Raw genomic sequence first — 22,378 nt, 5'->3', positions numbered from 1 at the left:
TTGATTTCATGGTGTTTAACTTATTATTATTAGATGTACTATACTACTATAGTACATATAGTACTACTATATTCCCATGGTGAAAAATTCTGTAACAATGTGTCATATATGTATATTTATCACAAATACATGAGGAGGTAACATTACCACATGGATTTCCCCAAATTATCCCCCATCTGACTGATAATGTCTACACATAAGAATGAGGAGTGATGGAATTCAAGTGACAAATTGAATAATATAATATATAACCATATAAATATGGCAATATGAATGAATACTAATCACATTTTCTCACAGTCTGTGAAATTATGAAATAAGTTGTGTGAATCAGTAATTGATTGAGTTCCTCCATGGATCCATTCTAAGACCTTTACATGCTCTCATGCTCTGTTACCAGCTATTGCACAACTTGGATCAGACAGCCTGCAGGGAAAGGACTGGACTGTATTGGAATCAAAGTTGGACACATATCATACTACAAAGACTGACTAAAGATGATTGTGCAGCCTGAAGTCTCAACACTACAATGAGAGTTAAATCCTAATCTGCTCTATGAGGAGGAGTCAATGCAAAACTTTGATGTCTTCCAGCTCTACTTATCTGACTACAGAGAGGATGACAGAGAACAGTGGACACACAGTTTAACATGATGGACTATAGGACAGGACTGCTGCTTCTAACTATCTGCTGGACAGGTGAAGATTTTCACTGATCCTAAGTTGAAGCTGCCTTAAAAAATTTAACTTCTTAAAGTAATTGAATATTTTGTTTTTTGTCTTAACAGGTGTTGATGGTCAGACTCTGACAGAATCTGAACCAGCAGTTAAAACGCCTGGAGAATCCCACAAACTGAGTTGTACAACCTCTGGATTGTCATTCAGCAGCTACTACATGGCTTGGGTCAGACAGGCTCCTGGAAAAGGACTGGAGTGGATTGCTTATATCAATACTGGTGGTGGTAGCACATACTACTCTCAGTCAGTTCAAGGCCGGTTCATCATCTCCAGAGATGACAGCAGAGAGCAGCTGTATCTGCAGATGAACAGTCTGAAGACTGAAGATTCTGCTGTTTATTATTGTGCTCGAGACTCACAGTGACTGGAGTTGGTTGAGCAGCTGTACAAAATCCTACAGTAAACATCAGACCCCCATTAACTCACATGATAAATGTTTTACTAAAAATGTCAATACAATTGTGTTTTTACATATCTGGAGAGAGGATCATTTTCAACAATAACCCTACTTTTTATTTTTAACTTTTACATGTATTTCAGTATGTGAGCAGCTCTCTAGAGGTTTATCTTCATGTCTGTGGCTTCAAACATCAACAAAACTGAAACCATAAAAGTATTTTATGTAAAACTCCAAACCTTCACACAACTGAACAAAACTCAAACTCAATTTAACCCTACTGATAAAGTTAATGAATACAATTTAAAAAAAAAATATATATAAATAGATATAAATTCATCTTCATCATGACAGATTGTTTTAAATTTACAGCAGAGTCACCAAAGACATATTTTGAAAAGAAACTTTCAGTATTGATCTAACTAATCAAAAAATCTTACTTTTGAATAACACAATATTAGACCAAAAACAGTTTATCTATATGTATACATGAATAGATGGTAAATTATCAAAAATGTCATTTTAAATAAAATTATAGCACCATTATAAGTTCACTTAATGAACCACATATTATACTGAAGTACATACTCAAGAAAAATGAGAAAACATTTAGAGGAAAGACTGAACTCTTCACCTCAAAGTGATAAATAGAAGTACTTCAAAATAGATCATTGTTTATTCAACTACATGCAAATAAATGTGATTCATAAGGAAGTGAAGTGTGTGTGTCAGTGAGAGGACAGAAGATCTCACATCAGTTCAGCTTCAACATCAACCATGTTCTCTGTAGCTCTGATGCTGCTGTTGGCAGCTGGATCCTGTGAGTCTCTCTGGATTTGTCAATGTCAGAAGATGTTTCTTTTTTATATTTTGGCACTAAACATTTTCTTCTTTTAACAGGTGTGAAGTGTGAACAGTTGACACAGCCAGCCTCATTGACTGTGCAGCCAGGTCAACGTCTGTCCATCACCTGTCAGGTCTCTTATTCTCTTAGCGGCTATTACACACACTGGATCAGACAGCCTGCAGGGAAAGGACTGGAGTGGATAGGAAGGAGAGTTGGATCAACATCATCCTACAAAGATTCACTAAAGAACAAGTTCAGTATTGACTTAGACTCTTCCAGCAAAACAGTGACTTTAAATGGACAGAATATGCAGCCTGAAGACACTGCTGTGTATTACTGTGCCAGAGACCCACAATAACACAAACCATCAGCAGACCTGAACAAAAACCCCTCAGTGTCTGAACACTTGTAACATGAAGCCACCAGAGGAGGAGCCCTCACACCACTAATCATTTCAACACCACTTCATTACAATTACATATACAATTATAATGATAATATTAAATCATTCAGTGGAGACATTCACCAAAAGGTTTACTCTCTTTCTGACCCACAATATTTATATTTCACGTCCAGGTCAATAAATTAAAACAAATTGCAGAGACATAAATAAACTGGTTAGTGTAGTGTTCACTGACGTTCATTTTACACAAGGTTAAAGATGTTAAATTTCACATTGAAACATTTTAATGTTATTGACTAAAGAATATTAATATTAATGACACCCACGTACTAAGAGGTTACATTTTTTTCACATATTCTCATCAGTTTTCTTCTGTTATATTTCTACTGGGGTTTTATTTCTTTTTCCCCCCCTGACATCCTTAATGTTACGAGCACTTTATCAGTAATGCACCCAGTAACCCCAGTCGATGGGAGCACTGGTCAAGAAATTCAACTTCTGAATTTTTACATGCAATCCACATGACATGTATTAATGTTTATATGTTCAACCTTTGGTTTCAGATCATGTAGAGTATGAAAATCACCTTGTTGACCTGCAGCAGTACATCATATCTCCTGTTCAGTTATGATTGTGTTATTTCTGAAAATAAGATAGAAGATAAGAAGATAAGATTAATAAACATACATTTTAAATTCACATTGCATTAAATCATTAATTAATTTGGCCAGACTTTCAACTCTAACTATACATTGTTCTGATGGCCAAATCCACTCCAGTTTTATCTTCCTTGTGAGGAGGAGTCAATGCAAAACTTTGATGTCTTCCAGCTCTACTTATCTGCAGAGAGGATGACAGAGAACAGTGGACACACAGTTTAACATGATGGACTAAAGGACAGGACTGCTGCTTCTAACTATCTGCTGGGCAGGTGAAAATATTCAATAATCTTTATCTAACATATTTCCATTTGTATTACCAACTTGATGCATGTTTGGCTCTTTTTTTTTGTCTTAAAAGGTGTTGATGGTCAGACTCTGACAGAATCTGAACCAGCGGTTAAAAAGCCTGGAGAATCCCACAAACTGACCTGTACAGCCTCTGGATTGTCATTAAGCAGCTACTACATGGCCTGGATCAGACAGGCTCCTGGAAAAGGACTGGAGTGGGTTGCTTCTATCCACAGTGATTTTAGCTACATCTACCACTCTCAGTCAGTTCAAGGCCGGTTTATCATCTCCAGAGACAACAGCAGACAGCAGCTGTATCTGCAGATGAACAGTCTGAAGACTGAAGATTCTGCTGTTTATTATTGTGCTCGAGACCCACAGTGACTGGAGTTGGTTGAAAAGCTGTACAAAATCCTACAATCCTTACTGGGCTGATAGATCACAGCTAATGTCCTCAGTTCAAGTAGTTCAAAAAATATTTTGCGACCTTTTCAAAGCCAATAAGTACTTTTTTTATCCAGTGATATTTTGTTTTCCTTCAGAGATGATTTTGTTCATAATTTTCTCTTCTCACAAAAAATTACTATTATATGAAATATATCACAACATAAATCTAAAGATAATAAAAAGTTTGTTTTCAAAAACGACATTACCTGAAGTGTTTTCATGCTTTGGGTGATTAAAAAAAAAAATTCTTTAAAGTTTTTTATTTTTAAATTAAAAAATAAAATAAAAATTGTGCATAGTTAAACTGAAGACCATATACATGTTCTTTATTACAGTGCAAAAGTTAAATATAATGTCATTGATCATTTCTGTCTGGATTTGAGAAGAAAAACTGAACTGTTCATCTTCTGTGGATCTTATTTTTAACACAAATAAGTGAGTGGATTCACACTAATAACCACATTAGAAACACTGAATAGTCAGATGAATAATGGATATAATGTTGATTGCTTTTTTCTTCAATTACAGATAACACCAACACAAACATTATATTACATTTGTATAATGTACTATTCATCAGAATGTTTTGTAAGTTAATTTTAATGTGTTATGGTTAATAAACTCAGGGTAAAATAGTTTTGAAGAAAAACAAAAAACTATTGGTATATGTTGTGTATAACTTTCAGATTTTACACCATATACCTTTGAATATGTGATGATTGTATTTGTTGATAGGCTTGCATAGTTATTACTTACATGTAAATTTAAATCTACAATTATGTTCAATTAACTATATTAATACATACAAAACTTAATGTCCCAGATATGTATTTTCGTTTGAATGATAATATATATTTAAATGCATGTAATAAAATATTAAAATACTCCTCATATACAATAGTCCCTCCTCTTTTATAGCCTGTCAGTGTCCTTCTTTATGCAAAGTGAACTTCCTTACAGTCTGCTATAAACACTTGATATCATGCTGTCAGTTGCAGCAGAAGAAGAGAAGCTCCCATCAGATCACCTTCAATACCAACCATGTTCTCTGTAGCTCTGCTGCTGCTGCTGCTGGCTGCTGGATCCTGTGAGTCTCACTGAGGCAGAGACACTGACAGTATGATCACAGCACACTGACTGTTCACTGTTGTTACACTGACTCAATACTCAACATGTTTTCCTCCACAGGTGTGAAGTGTGAACAGTTGACACAGCCAGCCTCAGTGACTGTGCAGCCAGGTCAACGTCTGACCATCACCTGTCAGGTCTCTTATTCTCTTGGCTCTTACACAGCTTGGATCAGACAGCCTGCAGGGAAAGGACTGGATTGGATTGGAATGAAACATATTTCAGCTTAATTCTACAAAGATTCACTAAAGAACAAGTTCAGTATTGACTTAGACTCTTCCAGCAAACCAGTGACTCTAAATGGACAGAATATGCAGCCTGAAGACACTGCTGTGTATTACTGTGCCAGAGACCCACAATAACACAAACCATCAGCAGACCTGAACAAAAACCCCTCAGTGTCTGAACACTTGTAACATGAAGCCACCAGAGGAGGAGCCCTCACACCACTAATCATTTCAACACCAGGTCACTGTTATAGTAAAGATGATGATAATAATATTAAATAATTCAGTGGAGACATTTACCATGAAAGGTTTCTTTCTTTCTGACTGAAAATATTTATATTTCAAGTCCAAGTGAAAAATTGCAGCAAACTGCAGAAAGAAACAAACTGGTTACTGTAGTTTTCTTTGACCGTTGTTTTACAAAAGGCAACAAACACATTTTATTGTTATTAACTATAGAAATGATATCCATGTAATAAAGGGTTGCACATTTTTCACATATTCTCATCAGTTTTCTTCACTTATATTTCTACTGGGGCTTTCTTTCCAGCTGACATCCTGAATGTTATGAGCACTTTATGAGAAAAACAAAATAAAACAACATTTGTTCAAGAGGTAATTTTTTTCATTAAAACTAATTCATAATGAATATATAAACTTTATATTAAAAGTAGTATTGCACATTTTCAAAAGTTCAATCCAGTACTCCCTGTGAGGAGGAGTCAATGCAAAACTTTGATGTCTTCCAGCTCTACTTATCTGACTGCAGAGAGGATGACAGAGAACAGTGGACACACAGTTTAACATGATGGACTATAGGACAGGACTGCTGCTTCTAACTATCTGCTGGACAGGTGAAAATATTAACAGATCCTGAGTTGAACCTGCCTTTTAAAAGTCAATAGCTTAAGTAACTGATTGTTGTTGTTGTTTGTCTTAACAGGTGTTGATGGTCAGACTCTGACAGAATCTGAACCAGCAGTTAAAAAACCTGGAGAATCCCACAAACTGACCTGTACAACCTCTGGATTCACATTCAGCAGCTACCACATGGCCTGGATCAGACAGGCTCCTGGAAAAGGACTGGAGTGGATTGCCTTTATCTACACTGACAGTAGTGGCAAATTCTACTCTCAGTCAGTTCAAGGCCGGTTCACCATCTCCAGAGACAACAGCAGACAGCAGCTGTATCTGCAGATGAACAGTCTGAAGACTGAAGATTCTGCTGTTTATTATTGTGCTCGACACTCACAGTGACTGGAGTTGGTTGAGCAGCTGTACAAAATCCTACAGTGCTCAACTTCTGGGATGGTAGCTTTTAATAATACTGAATATTTAAGAATACATTACGGCAACATTTGTCTCTGCATTACTTAAGGTTGTGTGTTCCTCAATAATAGTATACTACACAGAAGAAACATAAAACATTATGATACATCTGAAATAAAGAAAGTACAAACAACTGCAAAAAATAATACAGATGTTTAAAAAGAAACATTTCTGTAAATAAAAAAACATAGTGTATATAAATAATGTGGAATCATAATATGAAGGAAAAAAAGGTGTGGTTTCCTTGAAAATATCACAAGAGAAGAGTATATTTATTCTCTCCTCTTTTACAGTAGACCTACGTAAAAAAATGTGTGACACTCAAACTCTGCACTGAAATAAAGTGTAATACTCCTGCTTGTCACGAAAATGATGTTAAATTGTACTCAAAATTAAACAAAAATAACATAAATACATCTCTAAATGAAGAGCAGGAAACCTGAAGGAGCTGCTGTGTATTTGTGTGCTTGTAAGACTGTGATCAAAGTTGGATGAACAAAAACTATGTCCTCCATTTCTCATCCTTACTGATCCACCCTGCACAGTCTCACATTATGAATGAACTCAGGTCAACTAATTCATAATTACACAACACACAGTCATCTGAGGACCACTCATGTATAAATGAGCTTGAAAAGTTACATTTCATTAAAAAGAAAATCAATATAATTTAATAATCTTACTCCATCATCACACAGTGTCATTGAAATCATTACTGAGAGAGTCCAAGTTTCTCTGTGTGTCTGTGTCTTCAAACATTTGAACAAAGTGAAAAATGTAACGTGTTTTATTCAAACACCAGCAGCAAACTCATCTGTTCATGATATTTACATGATCCTGCTGCTGTTGCTGCATTTCTGTTAGAAGAAAATAAGTAAGTAAAGTTAACAAATAATTAAATAAATGGAATGAATATATCATGTGAGGTGATTTCCAGTTTTAACTGTCATCAGACTCTTCTATCAGTCTCCACTTAGACCAACATTAATGATTTTTGTGTTTGATTCTATGCAAACTCAGTGATCCTCCTTGTTTCTCAGCTATAAAGACTTCACATCAGACTGTCAGTGGAGATCACAGCACATCAGCTTCAACATCAACCATGTTCTCTGTAGCTCTGCTGCTGCTGTTGGCAGCTGGATCCTGTGAGTGTCTCTAGATTTGTCATAGTCAGCAATTCTTCCTTTAGTTCGATAATTTTTCACAATACATTTTCTTTTTTTAACAGGTGTGAAGTGTGAACAGTTGACACAGCCAGCCTCAGTGACTGTGCAGCCAGGTCAACGTCTGACCATCACCTGTCAGGTCTCTTATTCTGTTAGCAGCTATCGCACACATTGGATCAGACAGCCTGCAGGGAAAGGACTGGAGTGGATTGGAGGTGCATGTGTTGGATGCACCACATACTACAAAGATTCACTAAAGAACAAGTTCAGTATTGATTTAGACTCTTCCAGCAAAACAGTGACTCTAAATGGACAGAATATGCAGCCTGAAGACACTGCTGTGTATTACTGTGCCAGAGACCCACAATAACACAAACCATCAGCAGACCTGAACAAAAACCCCTCAGTGTCTGAACACTTGTAACATGAATCCACCAGAGGAGGAGCCCTCACACCACTAATCATTTCAATATCAGTTCACTGTTAAAAAAAAAAGAATAATCAGAAAGAGACCTTAAAATATCATTTGTAAAAATTAGTATGAAATAATGAAACATATTGTTCATTTACTTTTAACAAAAATGTATTTCATGGTGCTATACAACTTATTATTATTATATCACACTGTGTACTGTATTCCTATGGTAAAACATTCTGTAACAATGTGTCATATATTTATATTTATAACAAATACATGAAGAGTAACATTACCACATGGATTTCCCCAAATTATCCCCCATCTGAATCATAATGTCAACACATAAGAATGAGGAGTAATGGAATTCAAGTGACAAATTGGCCTCCTCGATGATTTCATTATTATAAACAAATACATTATATGTTTATCCAAATCACAGCTTTTCTAATTTCATAATTTCACTTGATTATTAGTATTCAACCAACTTCATTGCTTATTGTTTTCTACTTATTCTTCCTCCAATAACCTGATGGCTGCTTGAGATCTTCAGATTGAGCCGCACTAGTGGTTTCAAAATCTCACCTTAATTGTTATAATAGTGACCAAGCCTTTGCTCTACTCACCCATCAGCTGCCTGATCTCAACCAGACAGTTTCACATCTTCTCCTCACTGACTGTCATTTGTTCTATTTGTTTTTAATATCATCTCATTTAATCTCTTAGATATTTTAAGTTCCAGGCAATTATGTTAATATTATGTACCTATATGTTATTATATTATTAATATAATGCCATATAAATATGGCAATATGAATGAATACTAATCACATTTTCTCACAGTCTGTGAAATTATGAAATAAGTTGTGTGAATGGATTGAGTTCCCCCATGGATCCATTATCAGACCTCTACATGCTCTCATGTTCTGTTACCAGCTATTGCACAACTTGGATCAGACAGCCTGCAGGGAAAAGACTGGACTGTATATTGGAATGAAAGTTGGACACATATCATACTACAAAGACTGACTAAATAATATTGTGCAACCTGAAGTCTCAACACTACAATGAGAGTCAAATCCTAATCTGTTCTATAAGGAGGAGTCAATGCAAAACTTTGATGTCTTCCAGCTCTACTTATCTGACTGCAGAGAGGATGACAGAGAACAGTGGACACACAGTTTAACATGATGGACTATAGGACAGGACTGCTGCTTCTAACTATCTGCTGGACAGGTGAAAATATTGACAGATCTTGAGTTGAAACTGCCTTTTAAAAGTCAAAAGCTTAAGTAACTGATTGTTGTTATTGTTTGTCTTAACAGGTGTTGATGGTCAGACTCTGACAGAATCTGAACCAGCAGTTAAAAAGCCTGGAGAATCTCACAAACTGACCTGTACAACCTCTGGATTCACATTCAGCAGCTACTACATGAACTGGGTCAGACAGGCTCCTGGAAAAGGACTGGAGTGGATTGCTTTTATCTACAGTGACAGTAGTGGCAAATACTACTCTCAGTCAGTTCAAGGCCGGTTCACCATCTCCAGAGACAACAGCAGAGAGCAGCTGTATCTGCAGATGAACAGTCTGAAGACTGAAGATTCTGCTGTTTATTATTGTGCTCGATACTCACAGTGACTGGAGTTGGTTGAGCAGCTGTACAAAATCCTACAGTACTTACTGGGCTGATATCAGCTATCAACTATCTCATATGATTAATGTCCTCATTTCAAGTAGTTCAAAAATATGATTCATTCAAACCCACATGTATTTTTCTTTTCATTTTTTTTTTAGAACCATTGATATTTTGTTTTGCTTTTAAGAGAATATTGTTCATTTTACTTATTTCAGAATGTCTTTTTTTGTCTTTCAACATTTCTTTCTCTTTCTTATCTTTACATTCCCTTTTAACAACAATTTACAAATATGAAATGAATCACAACAGAAATGAAAAAAAATTCAGAAAGTTTTCAAAAACAAGATGAAAAATGATGACATTCATTTTCCTGAAGTGGCTTAAAAATTATTTTTATTACAATTTTTTTATTAAATTGTGAAATTCAAATATAAGACCATATAAATGTTCTTTATTAGAATGCACAATTTACATATAAAGTCGTTGATCATTTCTGTTCACTTCTGTCTGGATTTGAGAAGAAAAGGTGATCTGTTCATCTTCAGTGGATCTTATTTTTAACACAAATAAGTGAGTGGATTCACACTAATAACCACAGTAGAAACACTGAATAGTCAGATGAATGATGGAGATAATGTTGATTTCTGTTTCTACAAGTACAGATAACGCCTTCATAAACATTATATTACATTTGATTTGTAGTTGTATCTTCAGTTCACAGCTCATGTAAGAAAAGTCTAAAAATCACCTCAAACATTTCAATCAGGATGTAATATTTATCAGAATGTCATGTACGGTATTTTAATGTGTTATGGTAATACAGATGTGAGTACAGACAATGTCTAGTTTCTATTAGAAAAACTTTGACATCAGTTTAGAGTTACATAATGTCAAATAAGCACAATGTTGCTGTTCTAATTTTTCGAACAAAAGAAAAGACAACATTCTGCAGAATATTGAACATCTGAAGAGAGAAGTCAGACTCAGAACAAAAATGTTTTTTTAATATTGCATGAATCAATTATTTTGAATACAATCACAGCTTTCATATCATAAATCTACATTATGTAGTTTCAACACACAGTAGGCAGAAATGAGAGCATCATACAAGTTGCTTCCTCCCTGTGAGGAGGAGTCAATGCAAAACTTTGATGTCTTCCAGCTCTACTTATCTGACTGCAGAGAGGAAAAGTAATGTCAACGCCTGTAAACATGTACACGTGTATTTTAGGGTTAGATGTACCTTTAAAAAAAAAAAAAGGTTATTAATGTTACCATGAATTATATTGTACAGTAGGTGTGAAATGACAAACATAATGTAATTTGATTGTTCTGTCCTTGATGCATGTGCTGTGCATGTATTGACAGGCAGCTAAACGTCTCACTCACATCAAGAGTCTGGATACAGTTTACCAGGTTTACTGACAGAAGTGAAGGGTGAAACTAAAAAGGAAAACAGAGCAGTCAGTGAATTATCTGCCTGGGACTGATAAAGACACAACAGGGATAAGATCTCCTGGTTAAATGTTGAATAATATAGCAGTTATATTTTGGACAAGAATCAATAGATTAAAGTTGGTAGCTATTTTACAAACTGTCATGAGACTGGGTTGCACAGGTGCACTGATCCGTCGTGTTACTGCATGTTTGTTTAAATTTGTATTATATCTTACAAAAAGTGGCGCACAACTTTTTATACGATATCATACAAATAGAAAATGAGAATGGCCTGAAGCATGAAGTACAAATACTTTTTAGTTTATTGTTGTTGTATCAGAATATTGCACTTCACCTGTGATGCTGAAAGTGGGTACATTTATCAAATGGACATTTATCAAAATGGACTATGAGTATTAACTGTGGTGTGTTTGTTATACATAATGAAAACTTGCCCCAACAGATATTACTGACATTTTAAACATATCATCTTTACGGAGTCACTTCCCCTCTCTCTGCACATCTGGGAGCACACCTGCAGCTGTGAAACTGTGTAGAAACTGTGAGAGCTGCAAATAAACTTAATTAAAATGAGACATGTATTTGCATGTCAGTATGTATCAAGGCATGAAGTGGCTTATATCTTATGGGCATATCAAACCATTTCATGAACATTATTTTAGATATAAGACATACAGGTTACAGATTAAAATCAGGAGTTACAGTAGATGAGTTGATTTGTCTGTAATGTTGAAGTTGATCAGGTTGTGTACACAATCACTCTTATACAGTATTTATTTTGGACCATGTTATTAATATTTATGATCCCTCAAAACTGTGTATAATGGAAACAATGTCCATAGTTATGGACCGACATCACTGAATAAGTGATTTGGGACACAGCTGTGGCTTTTATAGGTGACAGAAGGATCATGGAGCCTTTTTGGTGTGTTAGATTATGTATGATGAGTGTTTCCTTGTGATGAGTTTGATTAGTTAATGACTGTAATGAGTTCCTCTAGTTCATGTCTGGGGAGTGTTAGTCATCGTAGCTGCTTGACCAATGATGCTTGACAGAAATGTTTTGCATTTGACCGTGAGATAGTTCAACTGGAGCAGGCTGTGTCATTTACTTGTTGTTTTGAACTCTGACATTTTTTCTTCTGCTGATTAGCTTCCAGTGATTAAAAAAAAGAAAAAAATTAATTTGGTCAAAAGAAGTCAGAAAATAAAATACTGAGCTTCTGTAGAGGCTACTGTTGTTAAGATTTTATCTTCATAAATGTGTACTATATGACCGATATGTTGTAAAGTCATAATTAAACAACAATTTTATAATGAAATTACAATTGGCAAATTGAAATTTACATTGAAAAGTTTACTTTAAATTCATGACCAAAATTATTGAAAGATAACAACTATAAAAGATAATGCAATATTTATTTCTCTCTTCATAATAAGAATAATGTTTCCAGATGTGATATCTTATCCAATATGGAAGGATAAAAACTGATACTGATAAATATACTGATGATCAGTCACTAATACCAAGTCTGTGGAGACTCTCATTCTCTCCTGCAGATTCTCATTTGCATGCTGTGGTATGAAGTGTATCAGACAACCTGCAGGAAAAGGACCAGAGTGGATAGGGGTCGGCTTCTCTGATGCCAGTGGGAACACTTATGCTAGAAGTTTGAGGACTCTGCAGTGTATGACTGTGCTAGACACATATACACTCACTGTTTATTACTGTAAGGAGCAGTAGTAAGGCTTTACAAAAACCCTCAGTGTTGTGTCTGTAACAAAGACCTACAGGGAGCAGTAGGAGACTGTAGAAGAGAAGGCAGTAAGAAGACTGATATTGCTCCTAAAAGTGCACAGACATGCAGATGAACACACAATGTAACCACCAGATGATGTTGCTGTTTGTTAGACTTCTTACCAGGGACGGATTGAGGGGTTGTCAACATCTGGATCAAAGCCCAAAGTAACCAGAGCCAGGGACAATTATTTACATACACAGAATTTAATTTGAGGTCCAAAGGATTAACAGAGGACAATTTGTAAGATGAAGTCAATGCTTTTCTGCCTGAAATGTTATTGTTTTTTTCCTTTCAATATTCTCACTGCTCCAAGAAGTCAATACTCATTTGAATTGTTTCTATTATTATTTTACTGTATGTGTTCATATGCTGTTCTTATGAGTGGAGTGATGTGAAGCAGAGCTGTGATACTTAAGCATTTGCTTTTTAAACCTGTAGAGGGAGGTCTATGCAAACCTTTCATCCCTTATAAACACCACCAGGAATTCTCAAGTCATTTGTGACAGAACAACTGGGACATATTCTAAACCTTGCAAACTCTCAGATAAAAAAAACACTGAACTATATTTTTTTTACAGAATGGAAAATATGATTTTCTGGAGTTTGTTCTCAATGCTTTGTATTCATGGTAAGATAATAATTTATCCTTCAACACACAGAAAACTTACTTTTTTGTGAAAATCTGACCTGTGATCCAAGTTTGATGGATGATGATCGTCATGTCTTTGCTTACAGGAGTTTGGAGTGAGATAAAACTGGAGCAGTCTCCCCCTGAGGTGAAAAGACCTGGAGTGACAGTGAAGATGTCATGTATCATAGGGTGACCATATTTTGATTTCCAAAAAAGAAGACACTCAGCCCGGCCACGAGATAGCCTACTTAAATGATACTCGCAGTTTACTCAAAGATTCCTTATAATTTTAATATATTTAAAGTTTATATGTATGGATAGAATATTTTGTTATATTACAAAATAATATCTCTCAAAGACAGAAATGCAGATAGGCTTCTCAGAGGTTACTTAACTTTCTTTATTATGCCTCAATTGTATATATATATATAATTGTATATATATATTGTATATATATATTGTATATATATATATATATATATATATATATTGTATATATATATTGTATATATATATTGTATATATATTGTATATATATATTGTATATATATATATATAACAATTGAGGGCAGTAGCTCTCCAGGAGCAGGGTTGGAGACCACTGATTTAGAACATTATTTCATATTATTTATTTATTTATTTGTCCACTAAGACTTGAAAAGAGAGCTATTATTTTACAAGTTGATTTTTCTAACACATATTTTCTAACATATATATATATATATATATATATATATATATATATATATATATATATATATATATATATATATATATATATATATATATATATATATATATATATATATATATATATATATATATATATATATATATATATATATATATATATATATATATATATATATATATATATATATATATATATATATATATATATATATATATATATATATATATATATAAAAAAAAAAAAAAAAGAATTACAGTAATGCAAGCGTCAGCTGCTGTTACAATAATAATGATGGTCGTTCTGTGCCATAAGATTACATAAAAAGACTGGGCACGTTTTCAAACAGGGCATTGATGTGATGTTGGAAGCTCAGAAGACTCGGCCAGGCTGCCAACTCTATATAGAGTGAAGAGTCTTTCTTCTTCACATGATCATCGATGTAGGACACCCCCAGAGGCTGCACTTTTTATATATATATATATATATATATATATATATATATATATATATATATATATATATATATATATATAAAAATATATATATATATATATATATATATATATATATATATATATAAAAATATATATATATATATATATATATATATATATATATATATAAAAATATAAATGTAAAATAAATGTAAAATCTATGGAATACAATAATGATAGAAATAATGTTTCTTCTGTGTTAGAAAAATCAACTTGTAAAATAATAGCTCTCTTTTCAAGTCTTAGTGGACAAATAAATAAATAAATAATATGAAATAATGTTCTAAATCAGTGGTCTCCAACCCTGCTCCTGGAGAGCTACTGCCCTGCATGTTTTAGGTATCTCCTCACTCTAACTCGTTATCAAGCAGCTGAGGCTCGTCAAAGGGCTTGATAACGAGTTGATTATTAGAATCAGGTGTGTTAGAGTGAGGAGCTATGTAGCGGCCCTTGGTTCCCCAAGAAAGGAGGCGGAGAGTTCCTTACGGCTGCATGAGTTTATTTCTTTGGTGTAGCACCGTGAAAACTATGAGGGAATATACAAAAAAAACAAGAAGAAAAAGTTTAACACATTTGCACTTCACATACAACTTCCCCAACACAGATTCAAAAAGCACCCAATTTATTACTATAAAAAAAAAGCAAACAAACAAAACTACATTTTATTACCCCATTACAAAATTACTAAAACCTTATTTAAGGAATAAAAATATACTGTGAACGGCATCACCCCAAAACAAAAAATAAAACAAAACATCAAAAATAAAGTACTGGCCCAAACTTAAGATACACACCTTGTTCCACAAACCAAGGGGCTAATAGGAGGATGGAAGGTGCCGTCTATACTGTGTGTCACTGTCTCCTGATAACAGAACAAAACCAAACTATAAGGGAACCTGCACCAACACAAAAATTACAAATAATTAAACAAAGAAAACTCACTCAACGAGCCACGGAAATGCTTCAAACAAAGCCAGCAGCACAAACACTGAGCCAGCCAGGGGAGAACAAAGGGAGGATGGTGGTGACGCGCACAGGTGAGCGCACACACCCACAGGAAGAGCTTACAGGTAACAGTGGCCTCCTCCCTTTTATACCCCAGAAAACTGACCACTAGATGGCAGTAATACACTGACCTTTACAGGCACTTGAGTGAGAAAATAAAAAGGGGAATCAGCAGACAAGACACATGAAGGCTGAGATGGCAGCTCAAAACAATTACTATCATTTACACTCCCACCAATCATGTTATGATAAATATGTCCTCAATGAATCATACATGATTTTTTTTTTTCTTTTTTCTTTTTAACAAGTAATACATTTCCCTTGGGTTCAGGTTCATAACCTTTGCCATCACTGTATTGAACCACAAATGTTAACAGATTGGCATAACACTAGCAAACACCAAGTTGCTCATTCTCTAACAAGAGCACCAACTTCTGAATGGGTCTTTCGACAATTGTGAGTTTCCCTGATGATTTCCGATCTCCCACTTGCACTTTGACCTTACGCACTAGGTCATCACTCCCTTGAATGGGTTCAACCACTCGTCCCAACTGCCACTGATTTCTGGGAAGAAAATCATCCTTGATGATGACAACATCATTAACTCTAAGGTTACGCCGAGGCACATGCCACTTTTGCCTTGTAGAAATATTCAAAAGGTATTCTTTCCTCCAGCGACTCCAAAACTGTTCAATCAGATATTGCACTCGTCGCCACCGTTTTGCTGCATACATGTCTTCCTTCACAAATTTCCCTGGGGGTGGGAGAGCGACTTTGGGCTTCTTCAGGATTAGATGATTAGGTGTCAAGGGCTCTAGTGATGTGGGATCATTGATGCCATCTGTATTCAGCGGGCGACTGTTAACAACGGCCATAGCTTCATAGAACAGAGTTCGAAGTGAAGCATCATCAAGTCTGCCAGGACAGAGAGAAAGAGTGGCGTTCAACACATTCTTCACAGTCCGGATTTGGCGCTCCCAAACACCACCAGCATGACTTGCCGCGGGGGCATTGAAAATGAACTCACATTGTTTATCCGCCAGTTGAGCCTCAAGTTGAGTGACATCACACTGCTTTAGTGCTTCTCTGAGCTCGTTCCTGGCTCCCACAAAGTTTGTGCCATGATCACAATGGAGTTGGCGCACAGCTCCTCTGAGGCTAATGAAACACCTTAAGGCATTCATAAATGTGTCTGTCGACAGATCTTCCAACATTTCAATGTGAACAGCTCGGGAAGAGAGGCAGGTAAAGATGAGTCCATATCTCTTATGTTCCTTGCGGGCCCTTTTGATAATGAACGGTCCAAACACATCCATACCACTATATGTGAAGGGGGCTGACACCTCGACTCGTTCGCTTGGAAGCTCAGCCATACGTTGCTCCTCTACTGGGCGTCGAAGCTTCCTACACTTCACACAATTGTATATCAGCCTGGCAACAGATTTACTCCCACCAATAAGCCAAAATCCGTTGGCTCTAAGCTCCATTTGAGTTTGACATCGGCCTTGATGGCAAATCCTGTCATGGTAATGTGACAAAATGAGCTGAGTAACATGAGAGCCCTTTGGAAGGATGATTGGATGTTTTAGTTCTTGACTGAGGGATGATTGCTTTAGCCTCCCACCCACCCGAAAGAGGCCCTTATCCACAATAGGATCAAGGCGGAAAAGAGGACTGGAACTAGGGAGACTACCTCCTCTTTCAAGTGTTTTCATCTCCTGGGAAAATGCTCACTGCTGAGCAAGCTTAATAACCACATCAGCTGCTCTCTCTCGTTCTTCCACAGTCACATGATTACCATGTCTTCGCTTGGATGCCAGCCTTTTAATTCTTGCAACAACCTTGAGAAGTTTTAACCAAGATGAAAATCGGCTCAAAGCATCGAGCATACTGTTGGAGTCACTGGTGTTAGTAGTGGCTACATTCACTTGAACTGCTCTAACTTCAGGGTCACCGACCAGAAGTTCAGTGGAGTAGTTTGGTCTAGGTTTCACCTCTTGCTCCCACAGGAATTTGGGTCCTGACATCCAGCTTGTTGAGGAGATATTGGAGACATGTAGGCCTCTAGATGCATGGTCAGCTGGATTCTCTGATGTCTCAACGTAATGCCACTGACCAGGGTCTGTTTTTTCCTTAATCACTTGCAGGCGATTTGCGACAAACACATGAAATCTTCTAGCATCATTATTGATGTATGCCAGCACAACTTGAGAGTCTGTCCAAAAGAACTCATCAATTTTCATTTCAAGTTCAGTTTTCAACATGACGCTCATTTTGGCAGAGATTACAGCAGCTGAAAGCTCCAGCCTCGGAATGCTCAAGATTTTTATGGGTGCCACTCTTGCTTTGGCCATCACAAGGCTGCAGTGTATTTCATTTCTGTCATTAATGTACCGTACATAGGAACATGCACCATAACCCACATTACTAGCGTCCGAGAAGTAGTGCAGTTCTGTCCTTACAATGTTGCCAAAGTTGTGTGGGTGATAGCATCTGGATATCTTTACTTCTTTCAGGTTTTGGAGGCCACCTTTCCACTCCTCCCACCGTGAATGTACATCCTCAGAAAGGGGCTCATCCCATCCCTTGCCCGTGCGACACAATTCCTGCAAAATGCACTTCCCAAGCAAGGCAAAGGGGGCGACAAAGCCTAGAGGGTCGTACAAAGAGGCGATAACTGAGAGAATACCCCGGCGAGTAGCAGGTTGGTCCCTTAAGTTGATATTAAAACTGAAGGTGTCATCTTCTATTGACCACTGAATGCCAAGTGCACATCCGACTGATGTCACATCCAAGCCAAAATCATGGGATTTAGCAGTTGTCACCCTTTCTGAGGGATCAACACAGCTGAGAACCTCTTGCCTATTTGAGTTGAACTTATGTAGGCGCAAACCTCCTCTTTTGCACAACCTTTGTGCTTCAACAATCAAGTCTTTAGCTTCCTTGATTGAACAAACACTGGTTAGGCCGTCATCCACATAAAAGTTCTTCTCGATAAAGGCTGAGGCTGAAGGATGAACAGATCTGTATTGCTGTGCTAAATACTTAAGGCCGAAGTTGGCACAACCAGGGGATGAGGCAGCACCAAAAAGATGGACGGCCATCTGGTATTCTTGGGGTTCTGTTTCCAAATCTCCATGCTCCCACCACAAAAACCTCAGATAGTTTCGAACTCTAGATGGAACAAAAAACTAATGAAACATCCTTTCAATATCACATACAACAGCCACAGCTTCCTTCCGGAAGCGACAGAGGACTCCCACCAGTGAATTAATTAAGTCTGGACCGGTCAGGAGAGTATCATTGAGGGAGACTCCACGGAACTTTGCTGAGCAATCAAAAACCACCCTTAACTTGTCTGGTTTTTGTGGGTGGTATACACCGTGATGCGGTATGTACCACACAGTATCTCTCTCAGCAGGGGGGGGACTGGTTCAGCGTCTCCTCTGCTGATGGTTTCTTCCATAAAGGTTTTATAATGATCATGATACTGTTTATTGTTCTTCAATTTCCTCCTCAAAGATTGCAGACGGACAAGGGCCAGTCTTTTGTTATTTGGTAGTGATGGTGGAATACTGCTCTTAAAAGGGAGGGGGAGCTCATAATGTGTCTTCTCTCTGCTTTATGTTGTCGCTTAGGAGTTGGATGAAGCGGACATCATCTTGTGACACATACCCGTCTTCATATCCCTTCTCATTAAAGTCAGACTCAAGAATTTTAAGAACATCAGTGACTGATGGACTTGGTATTTCCTTCGCTGCAATTCTGTGCACGAAGCTCTGGTTTCCCAGTCTGTCGAGATGGGGATTAGATGAGCCTGTTATACTCCACCCAAGCTCGGTTCTCTGTGCAAAGGTTTCGTTTCCATTACCTCTGATGACCTCCAGAGGGGCCAGTGCTAATGGACAATCATACCCAATTAGTAACCCCACTTCACAGTCTTGCAGTGGTGGAAGTTTGTCAGCTAGGTGTCTCAGGTGTGGCCACTGCAGAGCTGTCTTGGCAGTTGGAATATGAGATCTGTCCACTGGGATAAAATCCCTGGAGTAAGCCTTATGTAGCTGAATGTGGGTTTCAGAATGAATTCCTCTAATTTGCAGCCCATGGGAAATCTTGCTTGATATGATAGTGTCGACAGCTGTCATTGTGCTTAGCTTCAGTTGAACGGATGACGCGTTCACATTAAGTTCCTTGAGACAATCCTCCAAAATAAAGGTTGAGTCGCATAAGTGAGCAGTTCTCTGTTTGGTTCTTTCACTGATGACAAAAATACAGGTACAATATTAGAGGTGGAGGAAGAACTTTGAGTCACGACATGGGACAATACATTGTGGATTTCCTGACTTCTGCTGTCCTCTGTGGAAGTAGAATTTTGCTCCAAAGCTGCCACAGATGCAGTTCCCCTTTCTTCATGCAGGCAAGTAGGATGACGCCGGCCGCGTGTGCTACATGTGTGTCGCCTTTTGCAGTCCTTTATGACATGTCCCTTCCACAGACAGCCAAAACAAAGTTGGTTTTCTCGAATGAATGTCCTTTTATCTTCCATGGATTTCTCTGCGAAGGTAGGACACCTAGCTATTCCATGCATTTCGTCCTCACACACTGGGCAAGGTGGTTTTGACTTAAAATAAGTTGGTTTGTGGGTCACAGCAGGGGGGTTATTAGACTGGGCGCTTGTATTTAGAGTACTTGCTCTTTTGGGTAGTCTGTCGTCCATAGCCTTGGAGTTCATCAGGAATGGGGATGCAATGGGGTTGCATGCTATTCGGGCTTCCTTTTGTATAAAATCTGTAAAACGAGAAAAGCTTGGATAATCACCAGATGCATCCAACTCATCCACAACGATTCTACTCCATCTGTGCACAATCCAATCTGGTAACTTCTTAAGTAGTTTATGATTTTCCTCACAGTCATTTAAGATGTCTAGCCCCTTAACATGGGGCATGGCCTCAGCACAGCCCTTTAAGAAGTCTGCAAATTCTCTAAGGGCTGGAGGGTCGCTTCCACTAATTTTGGGCCATTTCAAAAGTCTATCGCGGAAGGCCTTTTGGGCGATAAAGGGATTTCCATATCTTTCCTGCAACAATGCCAAGGCACTATAATAAGCATCTTCAGAATTCCGGTAAAAGAATCCCTCCACAGCCTTGCGTGCTTCTCCTGAGAGATAATGTTTAAGATAGAGCATTTTTTCACAGGCTGGGAGGGGCTTCTGGTCAATAAGGGCCATGAAGGAGATCTTCCAGTCAATAAATTTTAAGGGGTCACCAGTGAATGTTATCAATTCAGGGGGAGACAGCCTGCTTACACTTAAAGAGCTTGCAATGGCTTGGGCTAAACTGACTGTGTCTTGACTTGTTGTTTCAGGAGAGATCTGAGAATGAAATGGAGCAGCCTGTGGGTTTAGCGAATAGCTGGACTCCACCCTTTGATGCATAGAGTGAATCTCAGCAGGCCCGCTCTCTTCTTCCTGATTCTTCACACTGCCTTCAAGATTTTATAGGCTCTTACCCGGGCTGCTGCTACTTCCACCTCGTTTTCAGCTTCCAGCTGTCTTAACTTTAACTTCTCCTCTTCTCGTTTAAAAAGCATTTCAGCCTCCTTCTGCTTTATTTCTGCCAGCATTTTTGCTTCACTCTGCTTCCATTCATTTTCCATTTGACACAATTTTACTTGTTGAACTTGTATTTTTTGCATTGCCTTTGACTTCTCCAGTTTTACTAAAAGCTCTGCTTCAGCTTCGGCTCGTTTGCTGGAAACCATAGAGAGGGAGGAGTGGACCGAAGGTGTCTTTGTTTTCTGCATTTCCTTCGCATATCCAGATTTTACTGAGGGTTCTGCTTCAGCTTCAGTTTGTTTACTGGAGGACGCCTTTGAGATTACTGTTTCTGTGTCGGTGTATCCAAAAATGGAGCCATGTTCATTTTTATTTAATATCTCCCTTACCCTCTCCTTCTCCAGTTCATCATTAAACATGTTTTCAATAGTTCCTTTTCTTTTACAAACGAGATCACAGATCTCCATTGTGAGGGAGATGCAGGCGTCCATTTTCTTGGTAATTTCTGGGGTGGAGGTGCAGTTGCGTCTGATAGGCTCATAGAATTCACACACTGTCTCATGTTCAGTTTTTATGTTTGTGTTGTTGAATATTGTCAAGGTCGTCCAATGCGCAGAATCCCTTCAGTTTTGTTCTGGAGTCTCTTGCTATTTGTTTCCAAGAGCTGTATGCTTTTATGAAGTCTTTCTCATGTTGTTTAGCCCTCTCTTCTCGCAGCTCCCGACCCTTATCTGTTAAAGCTCTTTCACGGGAGCTGGACCTGGATGATTGACCATTAATGTTGTCCATCTTTTGTGATTTGAGTGACATTTTATGAGGCTTGTTGTATTAAAGGTTTGTGTTCAAATAACTGGGCTGTGGTTCATTTAGTTCACAAGGTGATGCCTTCACACATTATTTAACAATAAAATATCATAACTTATAGCCAAATGAACACGCAACAGCTATGAGCATAAAAACTTATATTGCTCTTTACCCTTTCAACATTTTCATGTAAAGAGACATTGTAAGTGTATCATTCACGGATAAAATACATGGGCTACTGTGGCCTTTACCG

General features: G+C 37.3%; 1 pseudogene and 3 gene segments (V, D, J or C); all 4 read left to right on the top strand.

Annotated features, from left to right (window-relative positions):
- Window positions 1-649: 649 nt before the first annotated feature.
- LOC133999426 (Ig heavy chain V region 914-like) lies at window positions 650-1,101 on the top strand. The segment is given in 2 exon segments: window positions 650-698; window positions 788-1,101. Coding segments are annotated over 2 exon segments (363 nt in total).
- Window positions 1,102-1,911: 810 nt separating this feature from the next.
- LOC133999438 (Ig heavy chain V region XIG14-like) lies at window positions 1,912-2,339 on the top strand. The segment is given in 2 exon segments: window positions 1,912-1,954; window positions 2,035-2,339. Coding segments are annotated over 2 exon segments (348 nt in total).
- A 927-nt stretch (window positions 2,340-3,266) lies between these two features.
- LOC133999987 (uncharacterized) lies at window positions 3,267-13,767 on the top strand (annotated as a pseudogene).
- Window positions 7,568-8,001, top strand: LOC133999430 (Ig heavy chain V region XIG14-like). The segment is given in 2 exon segments: window positions 7,568-7,610; window positions 7,694-8,001. Coding segments are annotated over 2 exon segments (351 nt in total).
- Window positions 13,768-22,378: the final 8,611 nt, after the last annotated feature.

This window comes from Scomber scombrus, chromosome 18 (genome assembly GCF_963691925.1).
Source record: "Scomber scombrus chromosome 18, fScoSco1.1, whole genome shotgun sequence".
In the NCBI taxonomy this organism is placed as follows: domain Eukaryota; kingdom Metazoa; phylum Chordata; class Actinopteri; order Scombriformes; family Scombridae; genus Scomber; species Scomber scombrus.
Note: the sequence above shows the minus strand (reverse complement) of the source record. Positions and strands in the feature narration are given on the sequence as shown.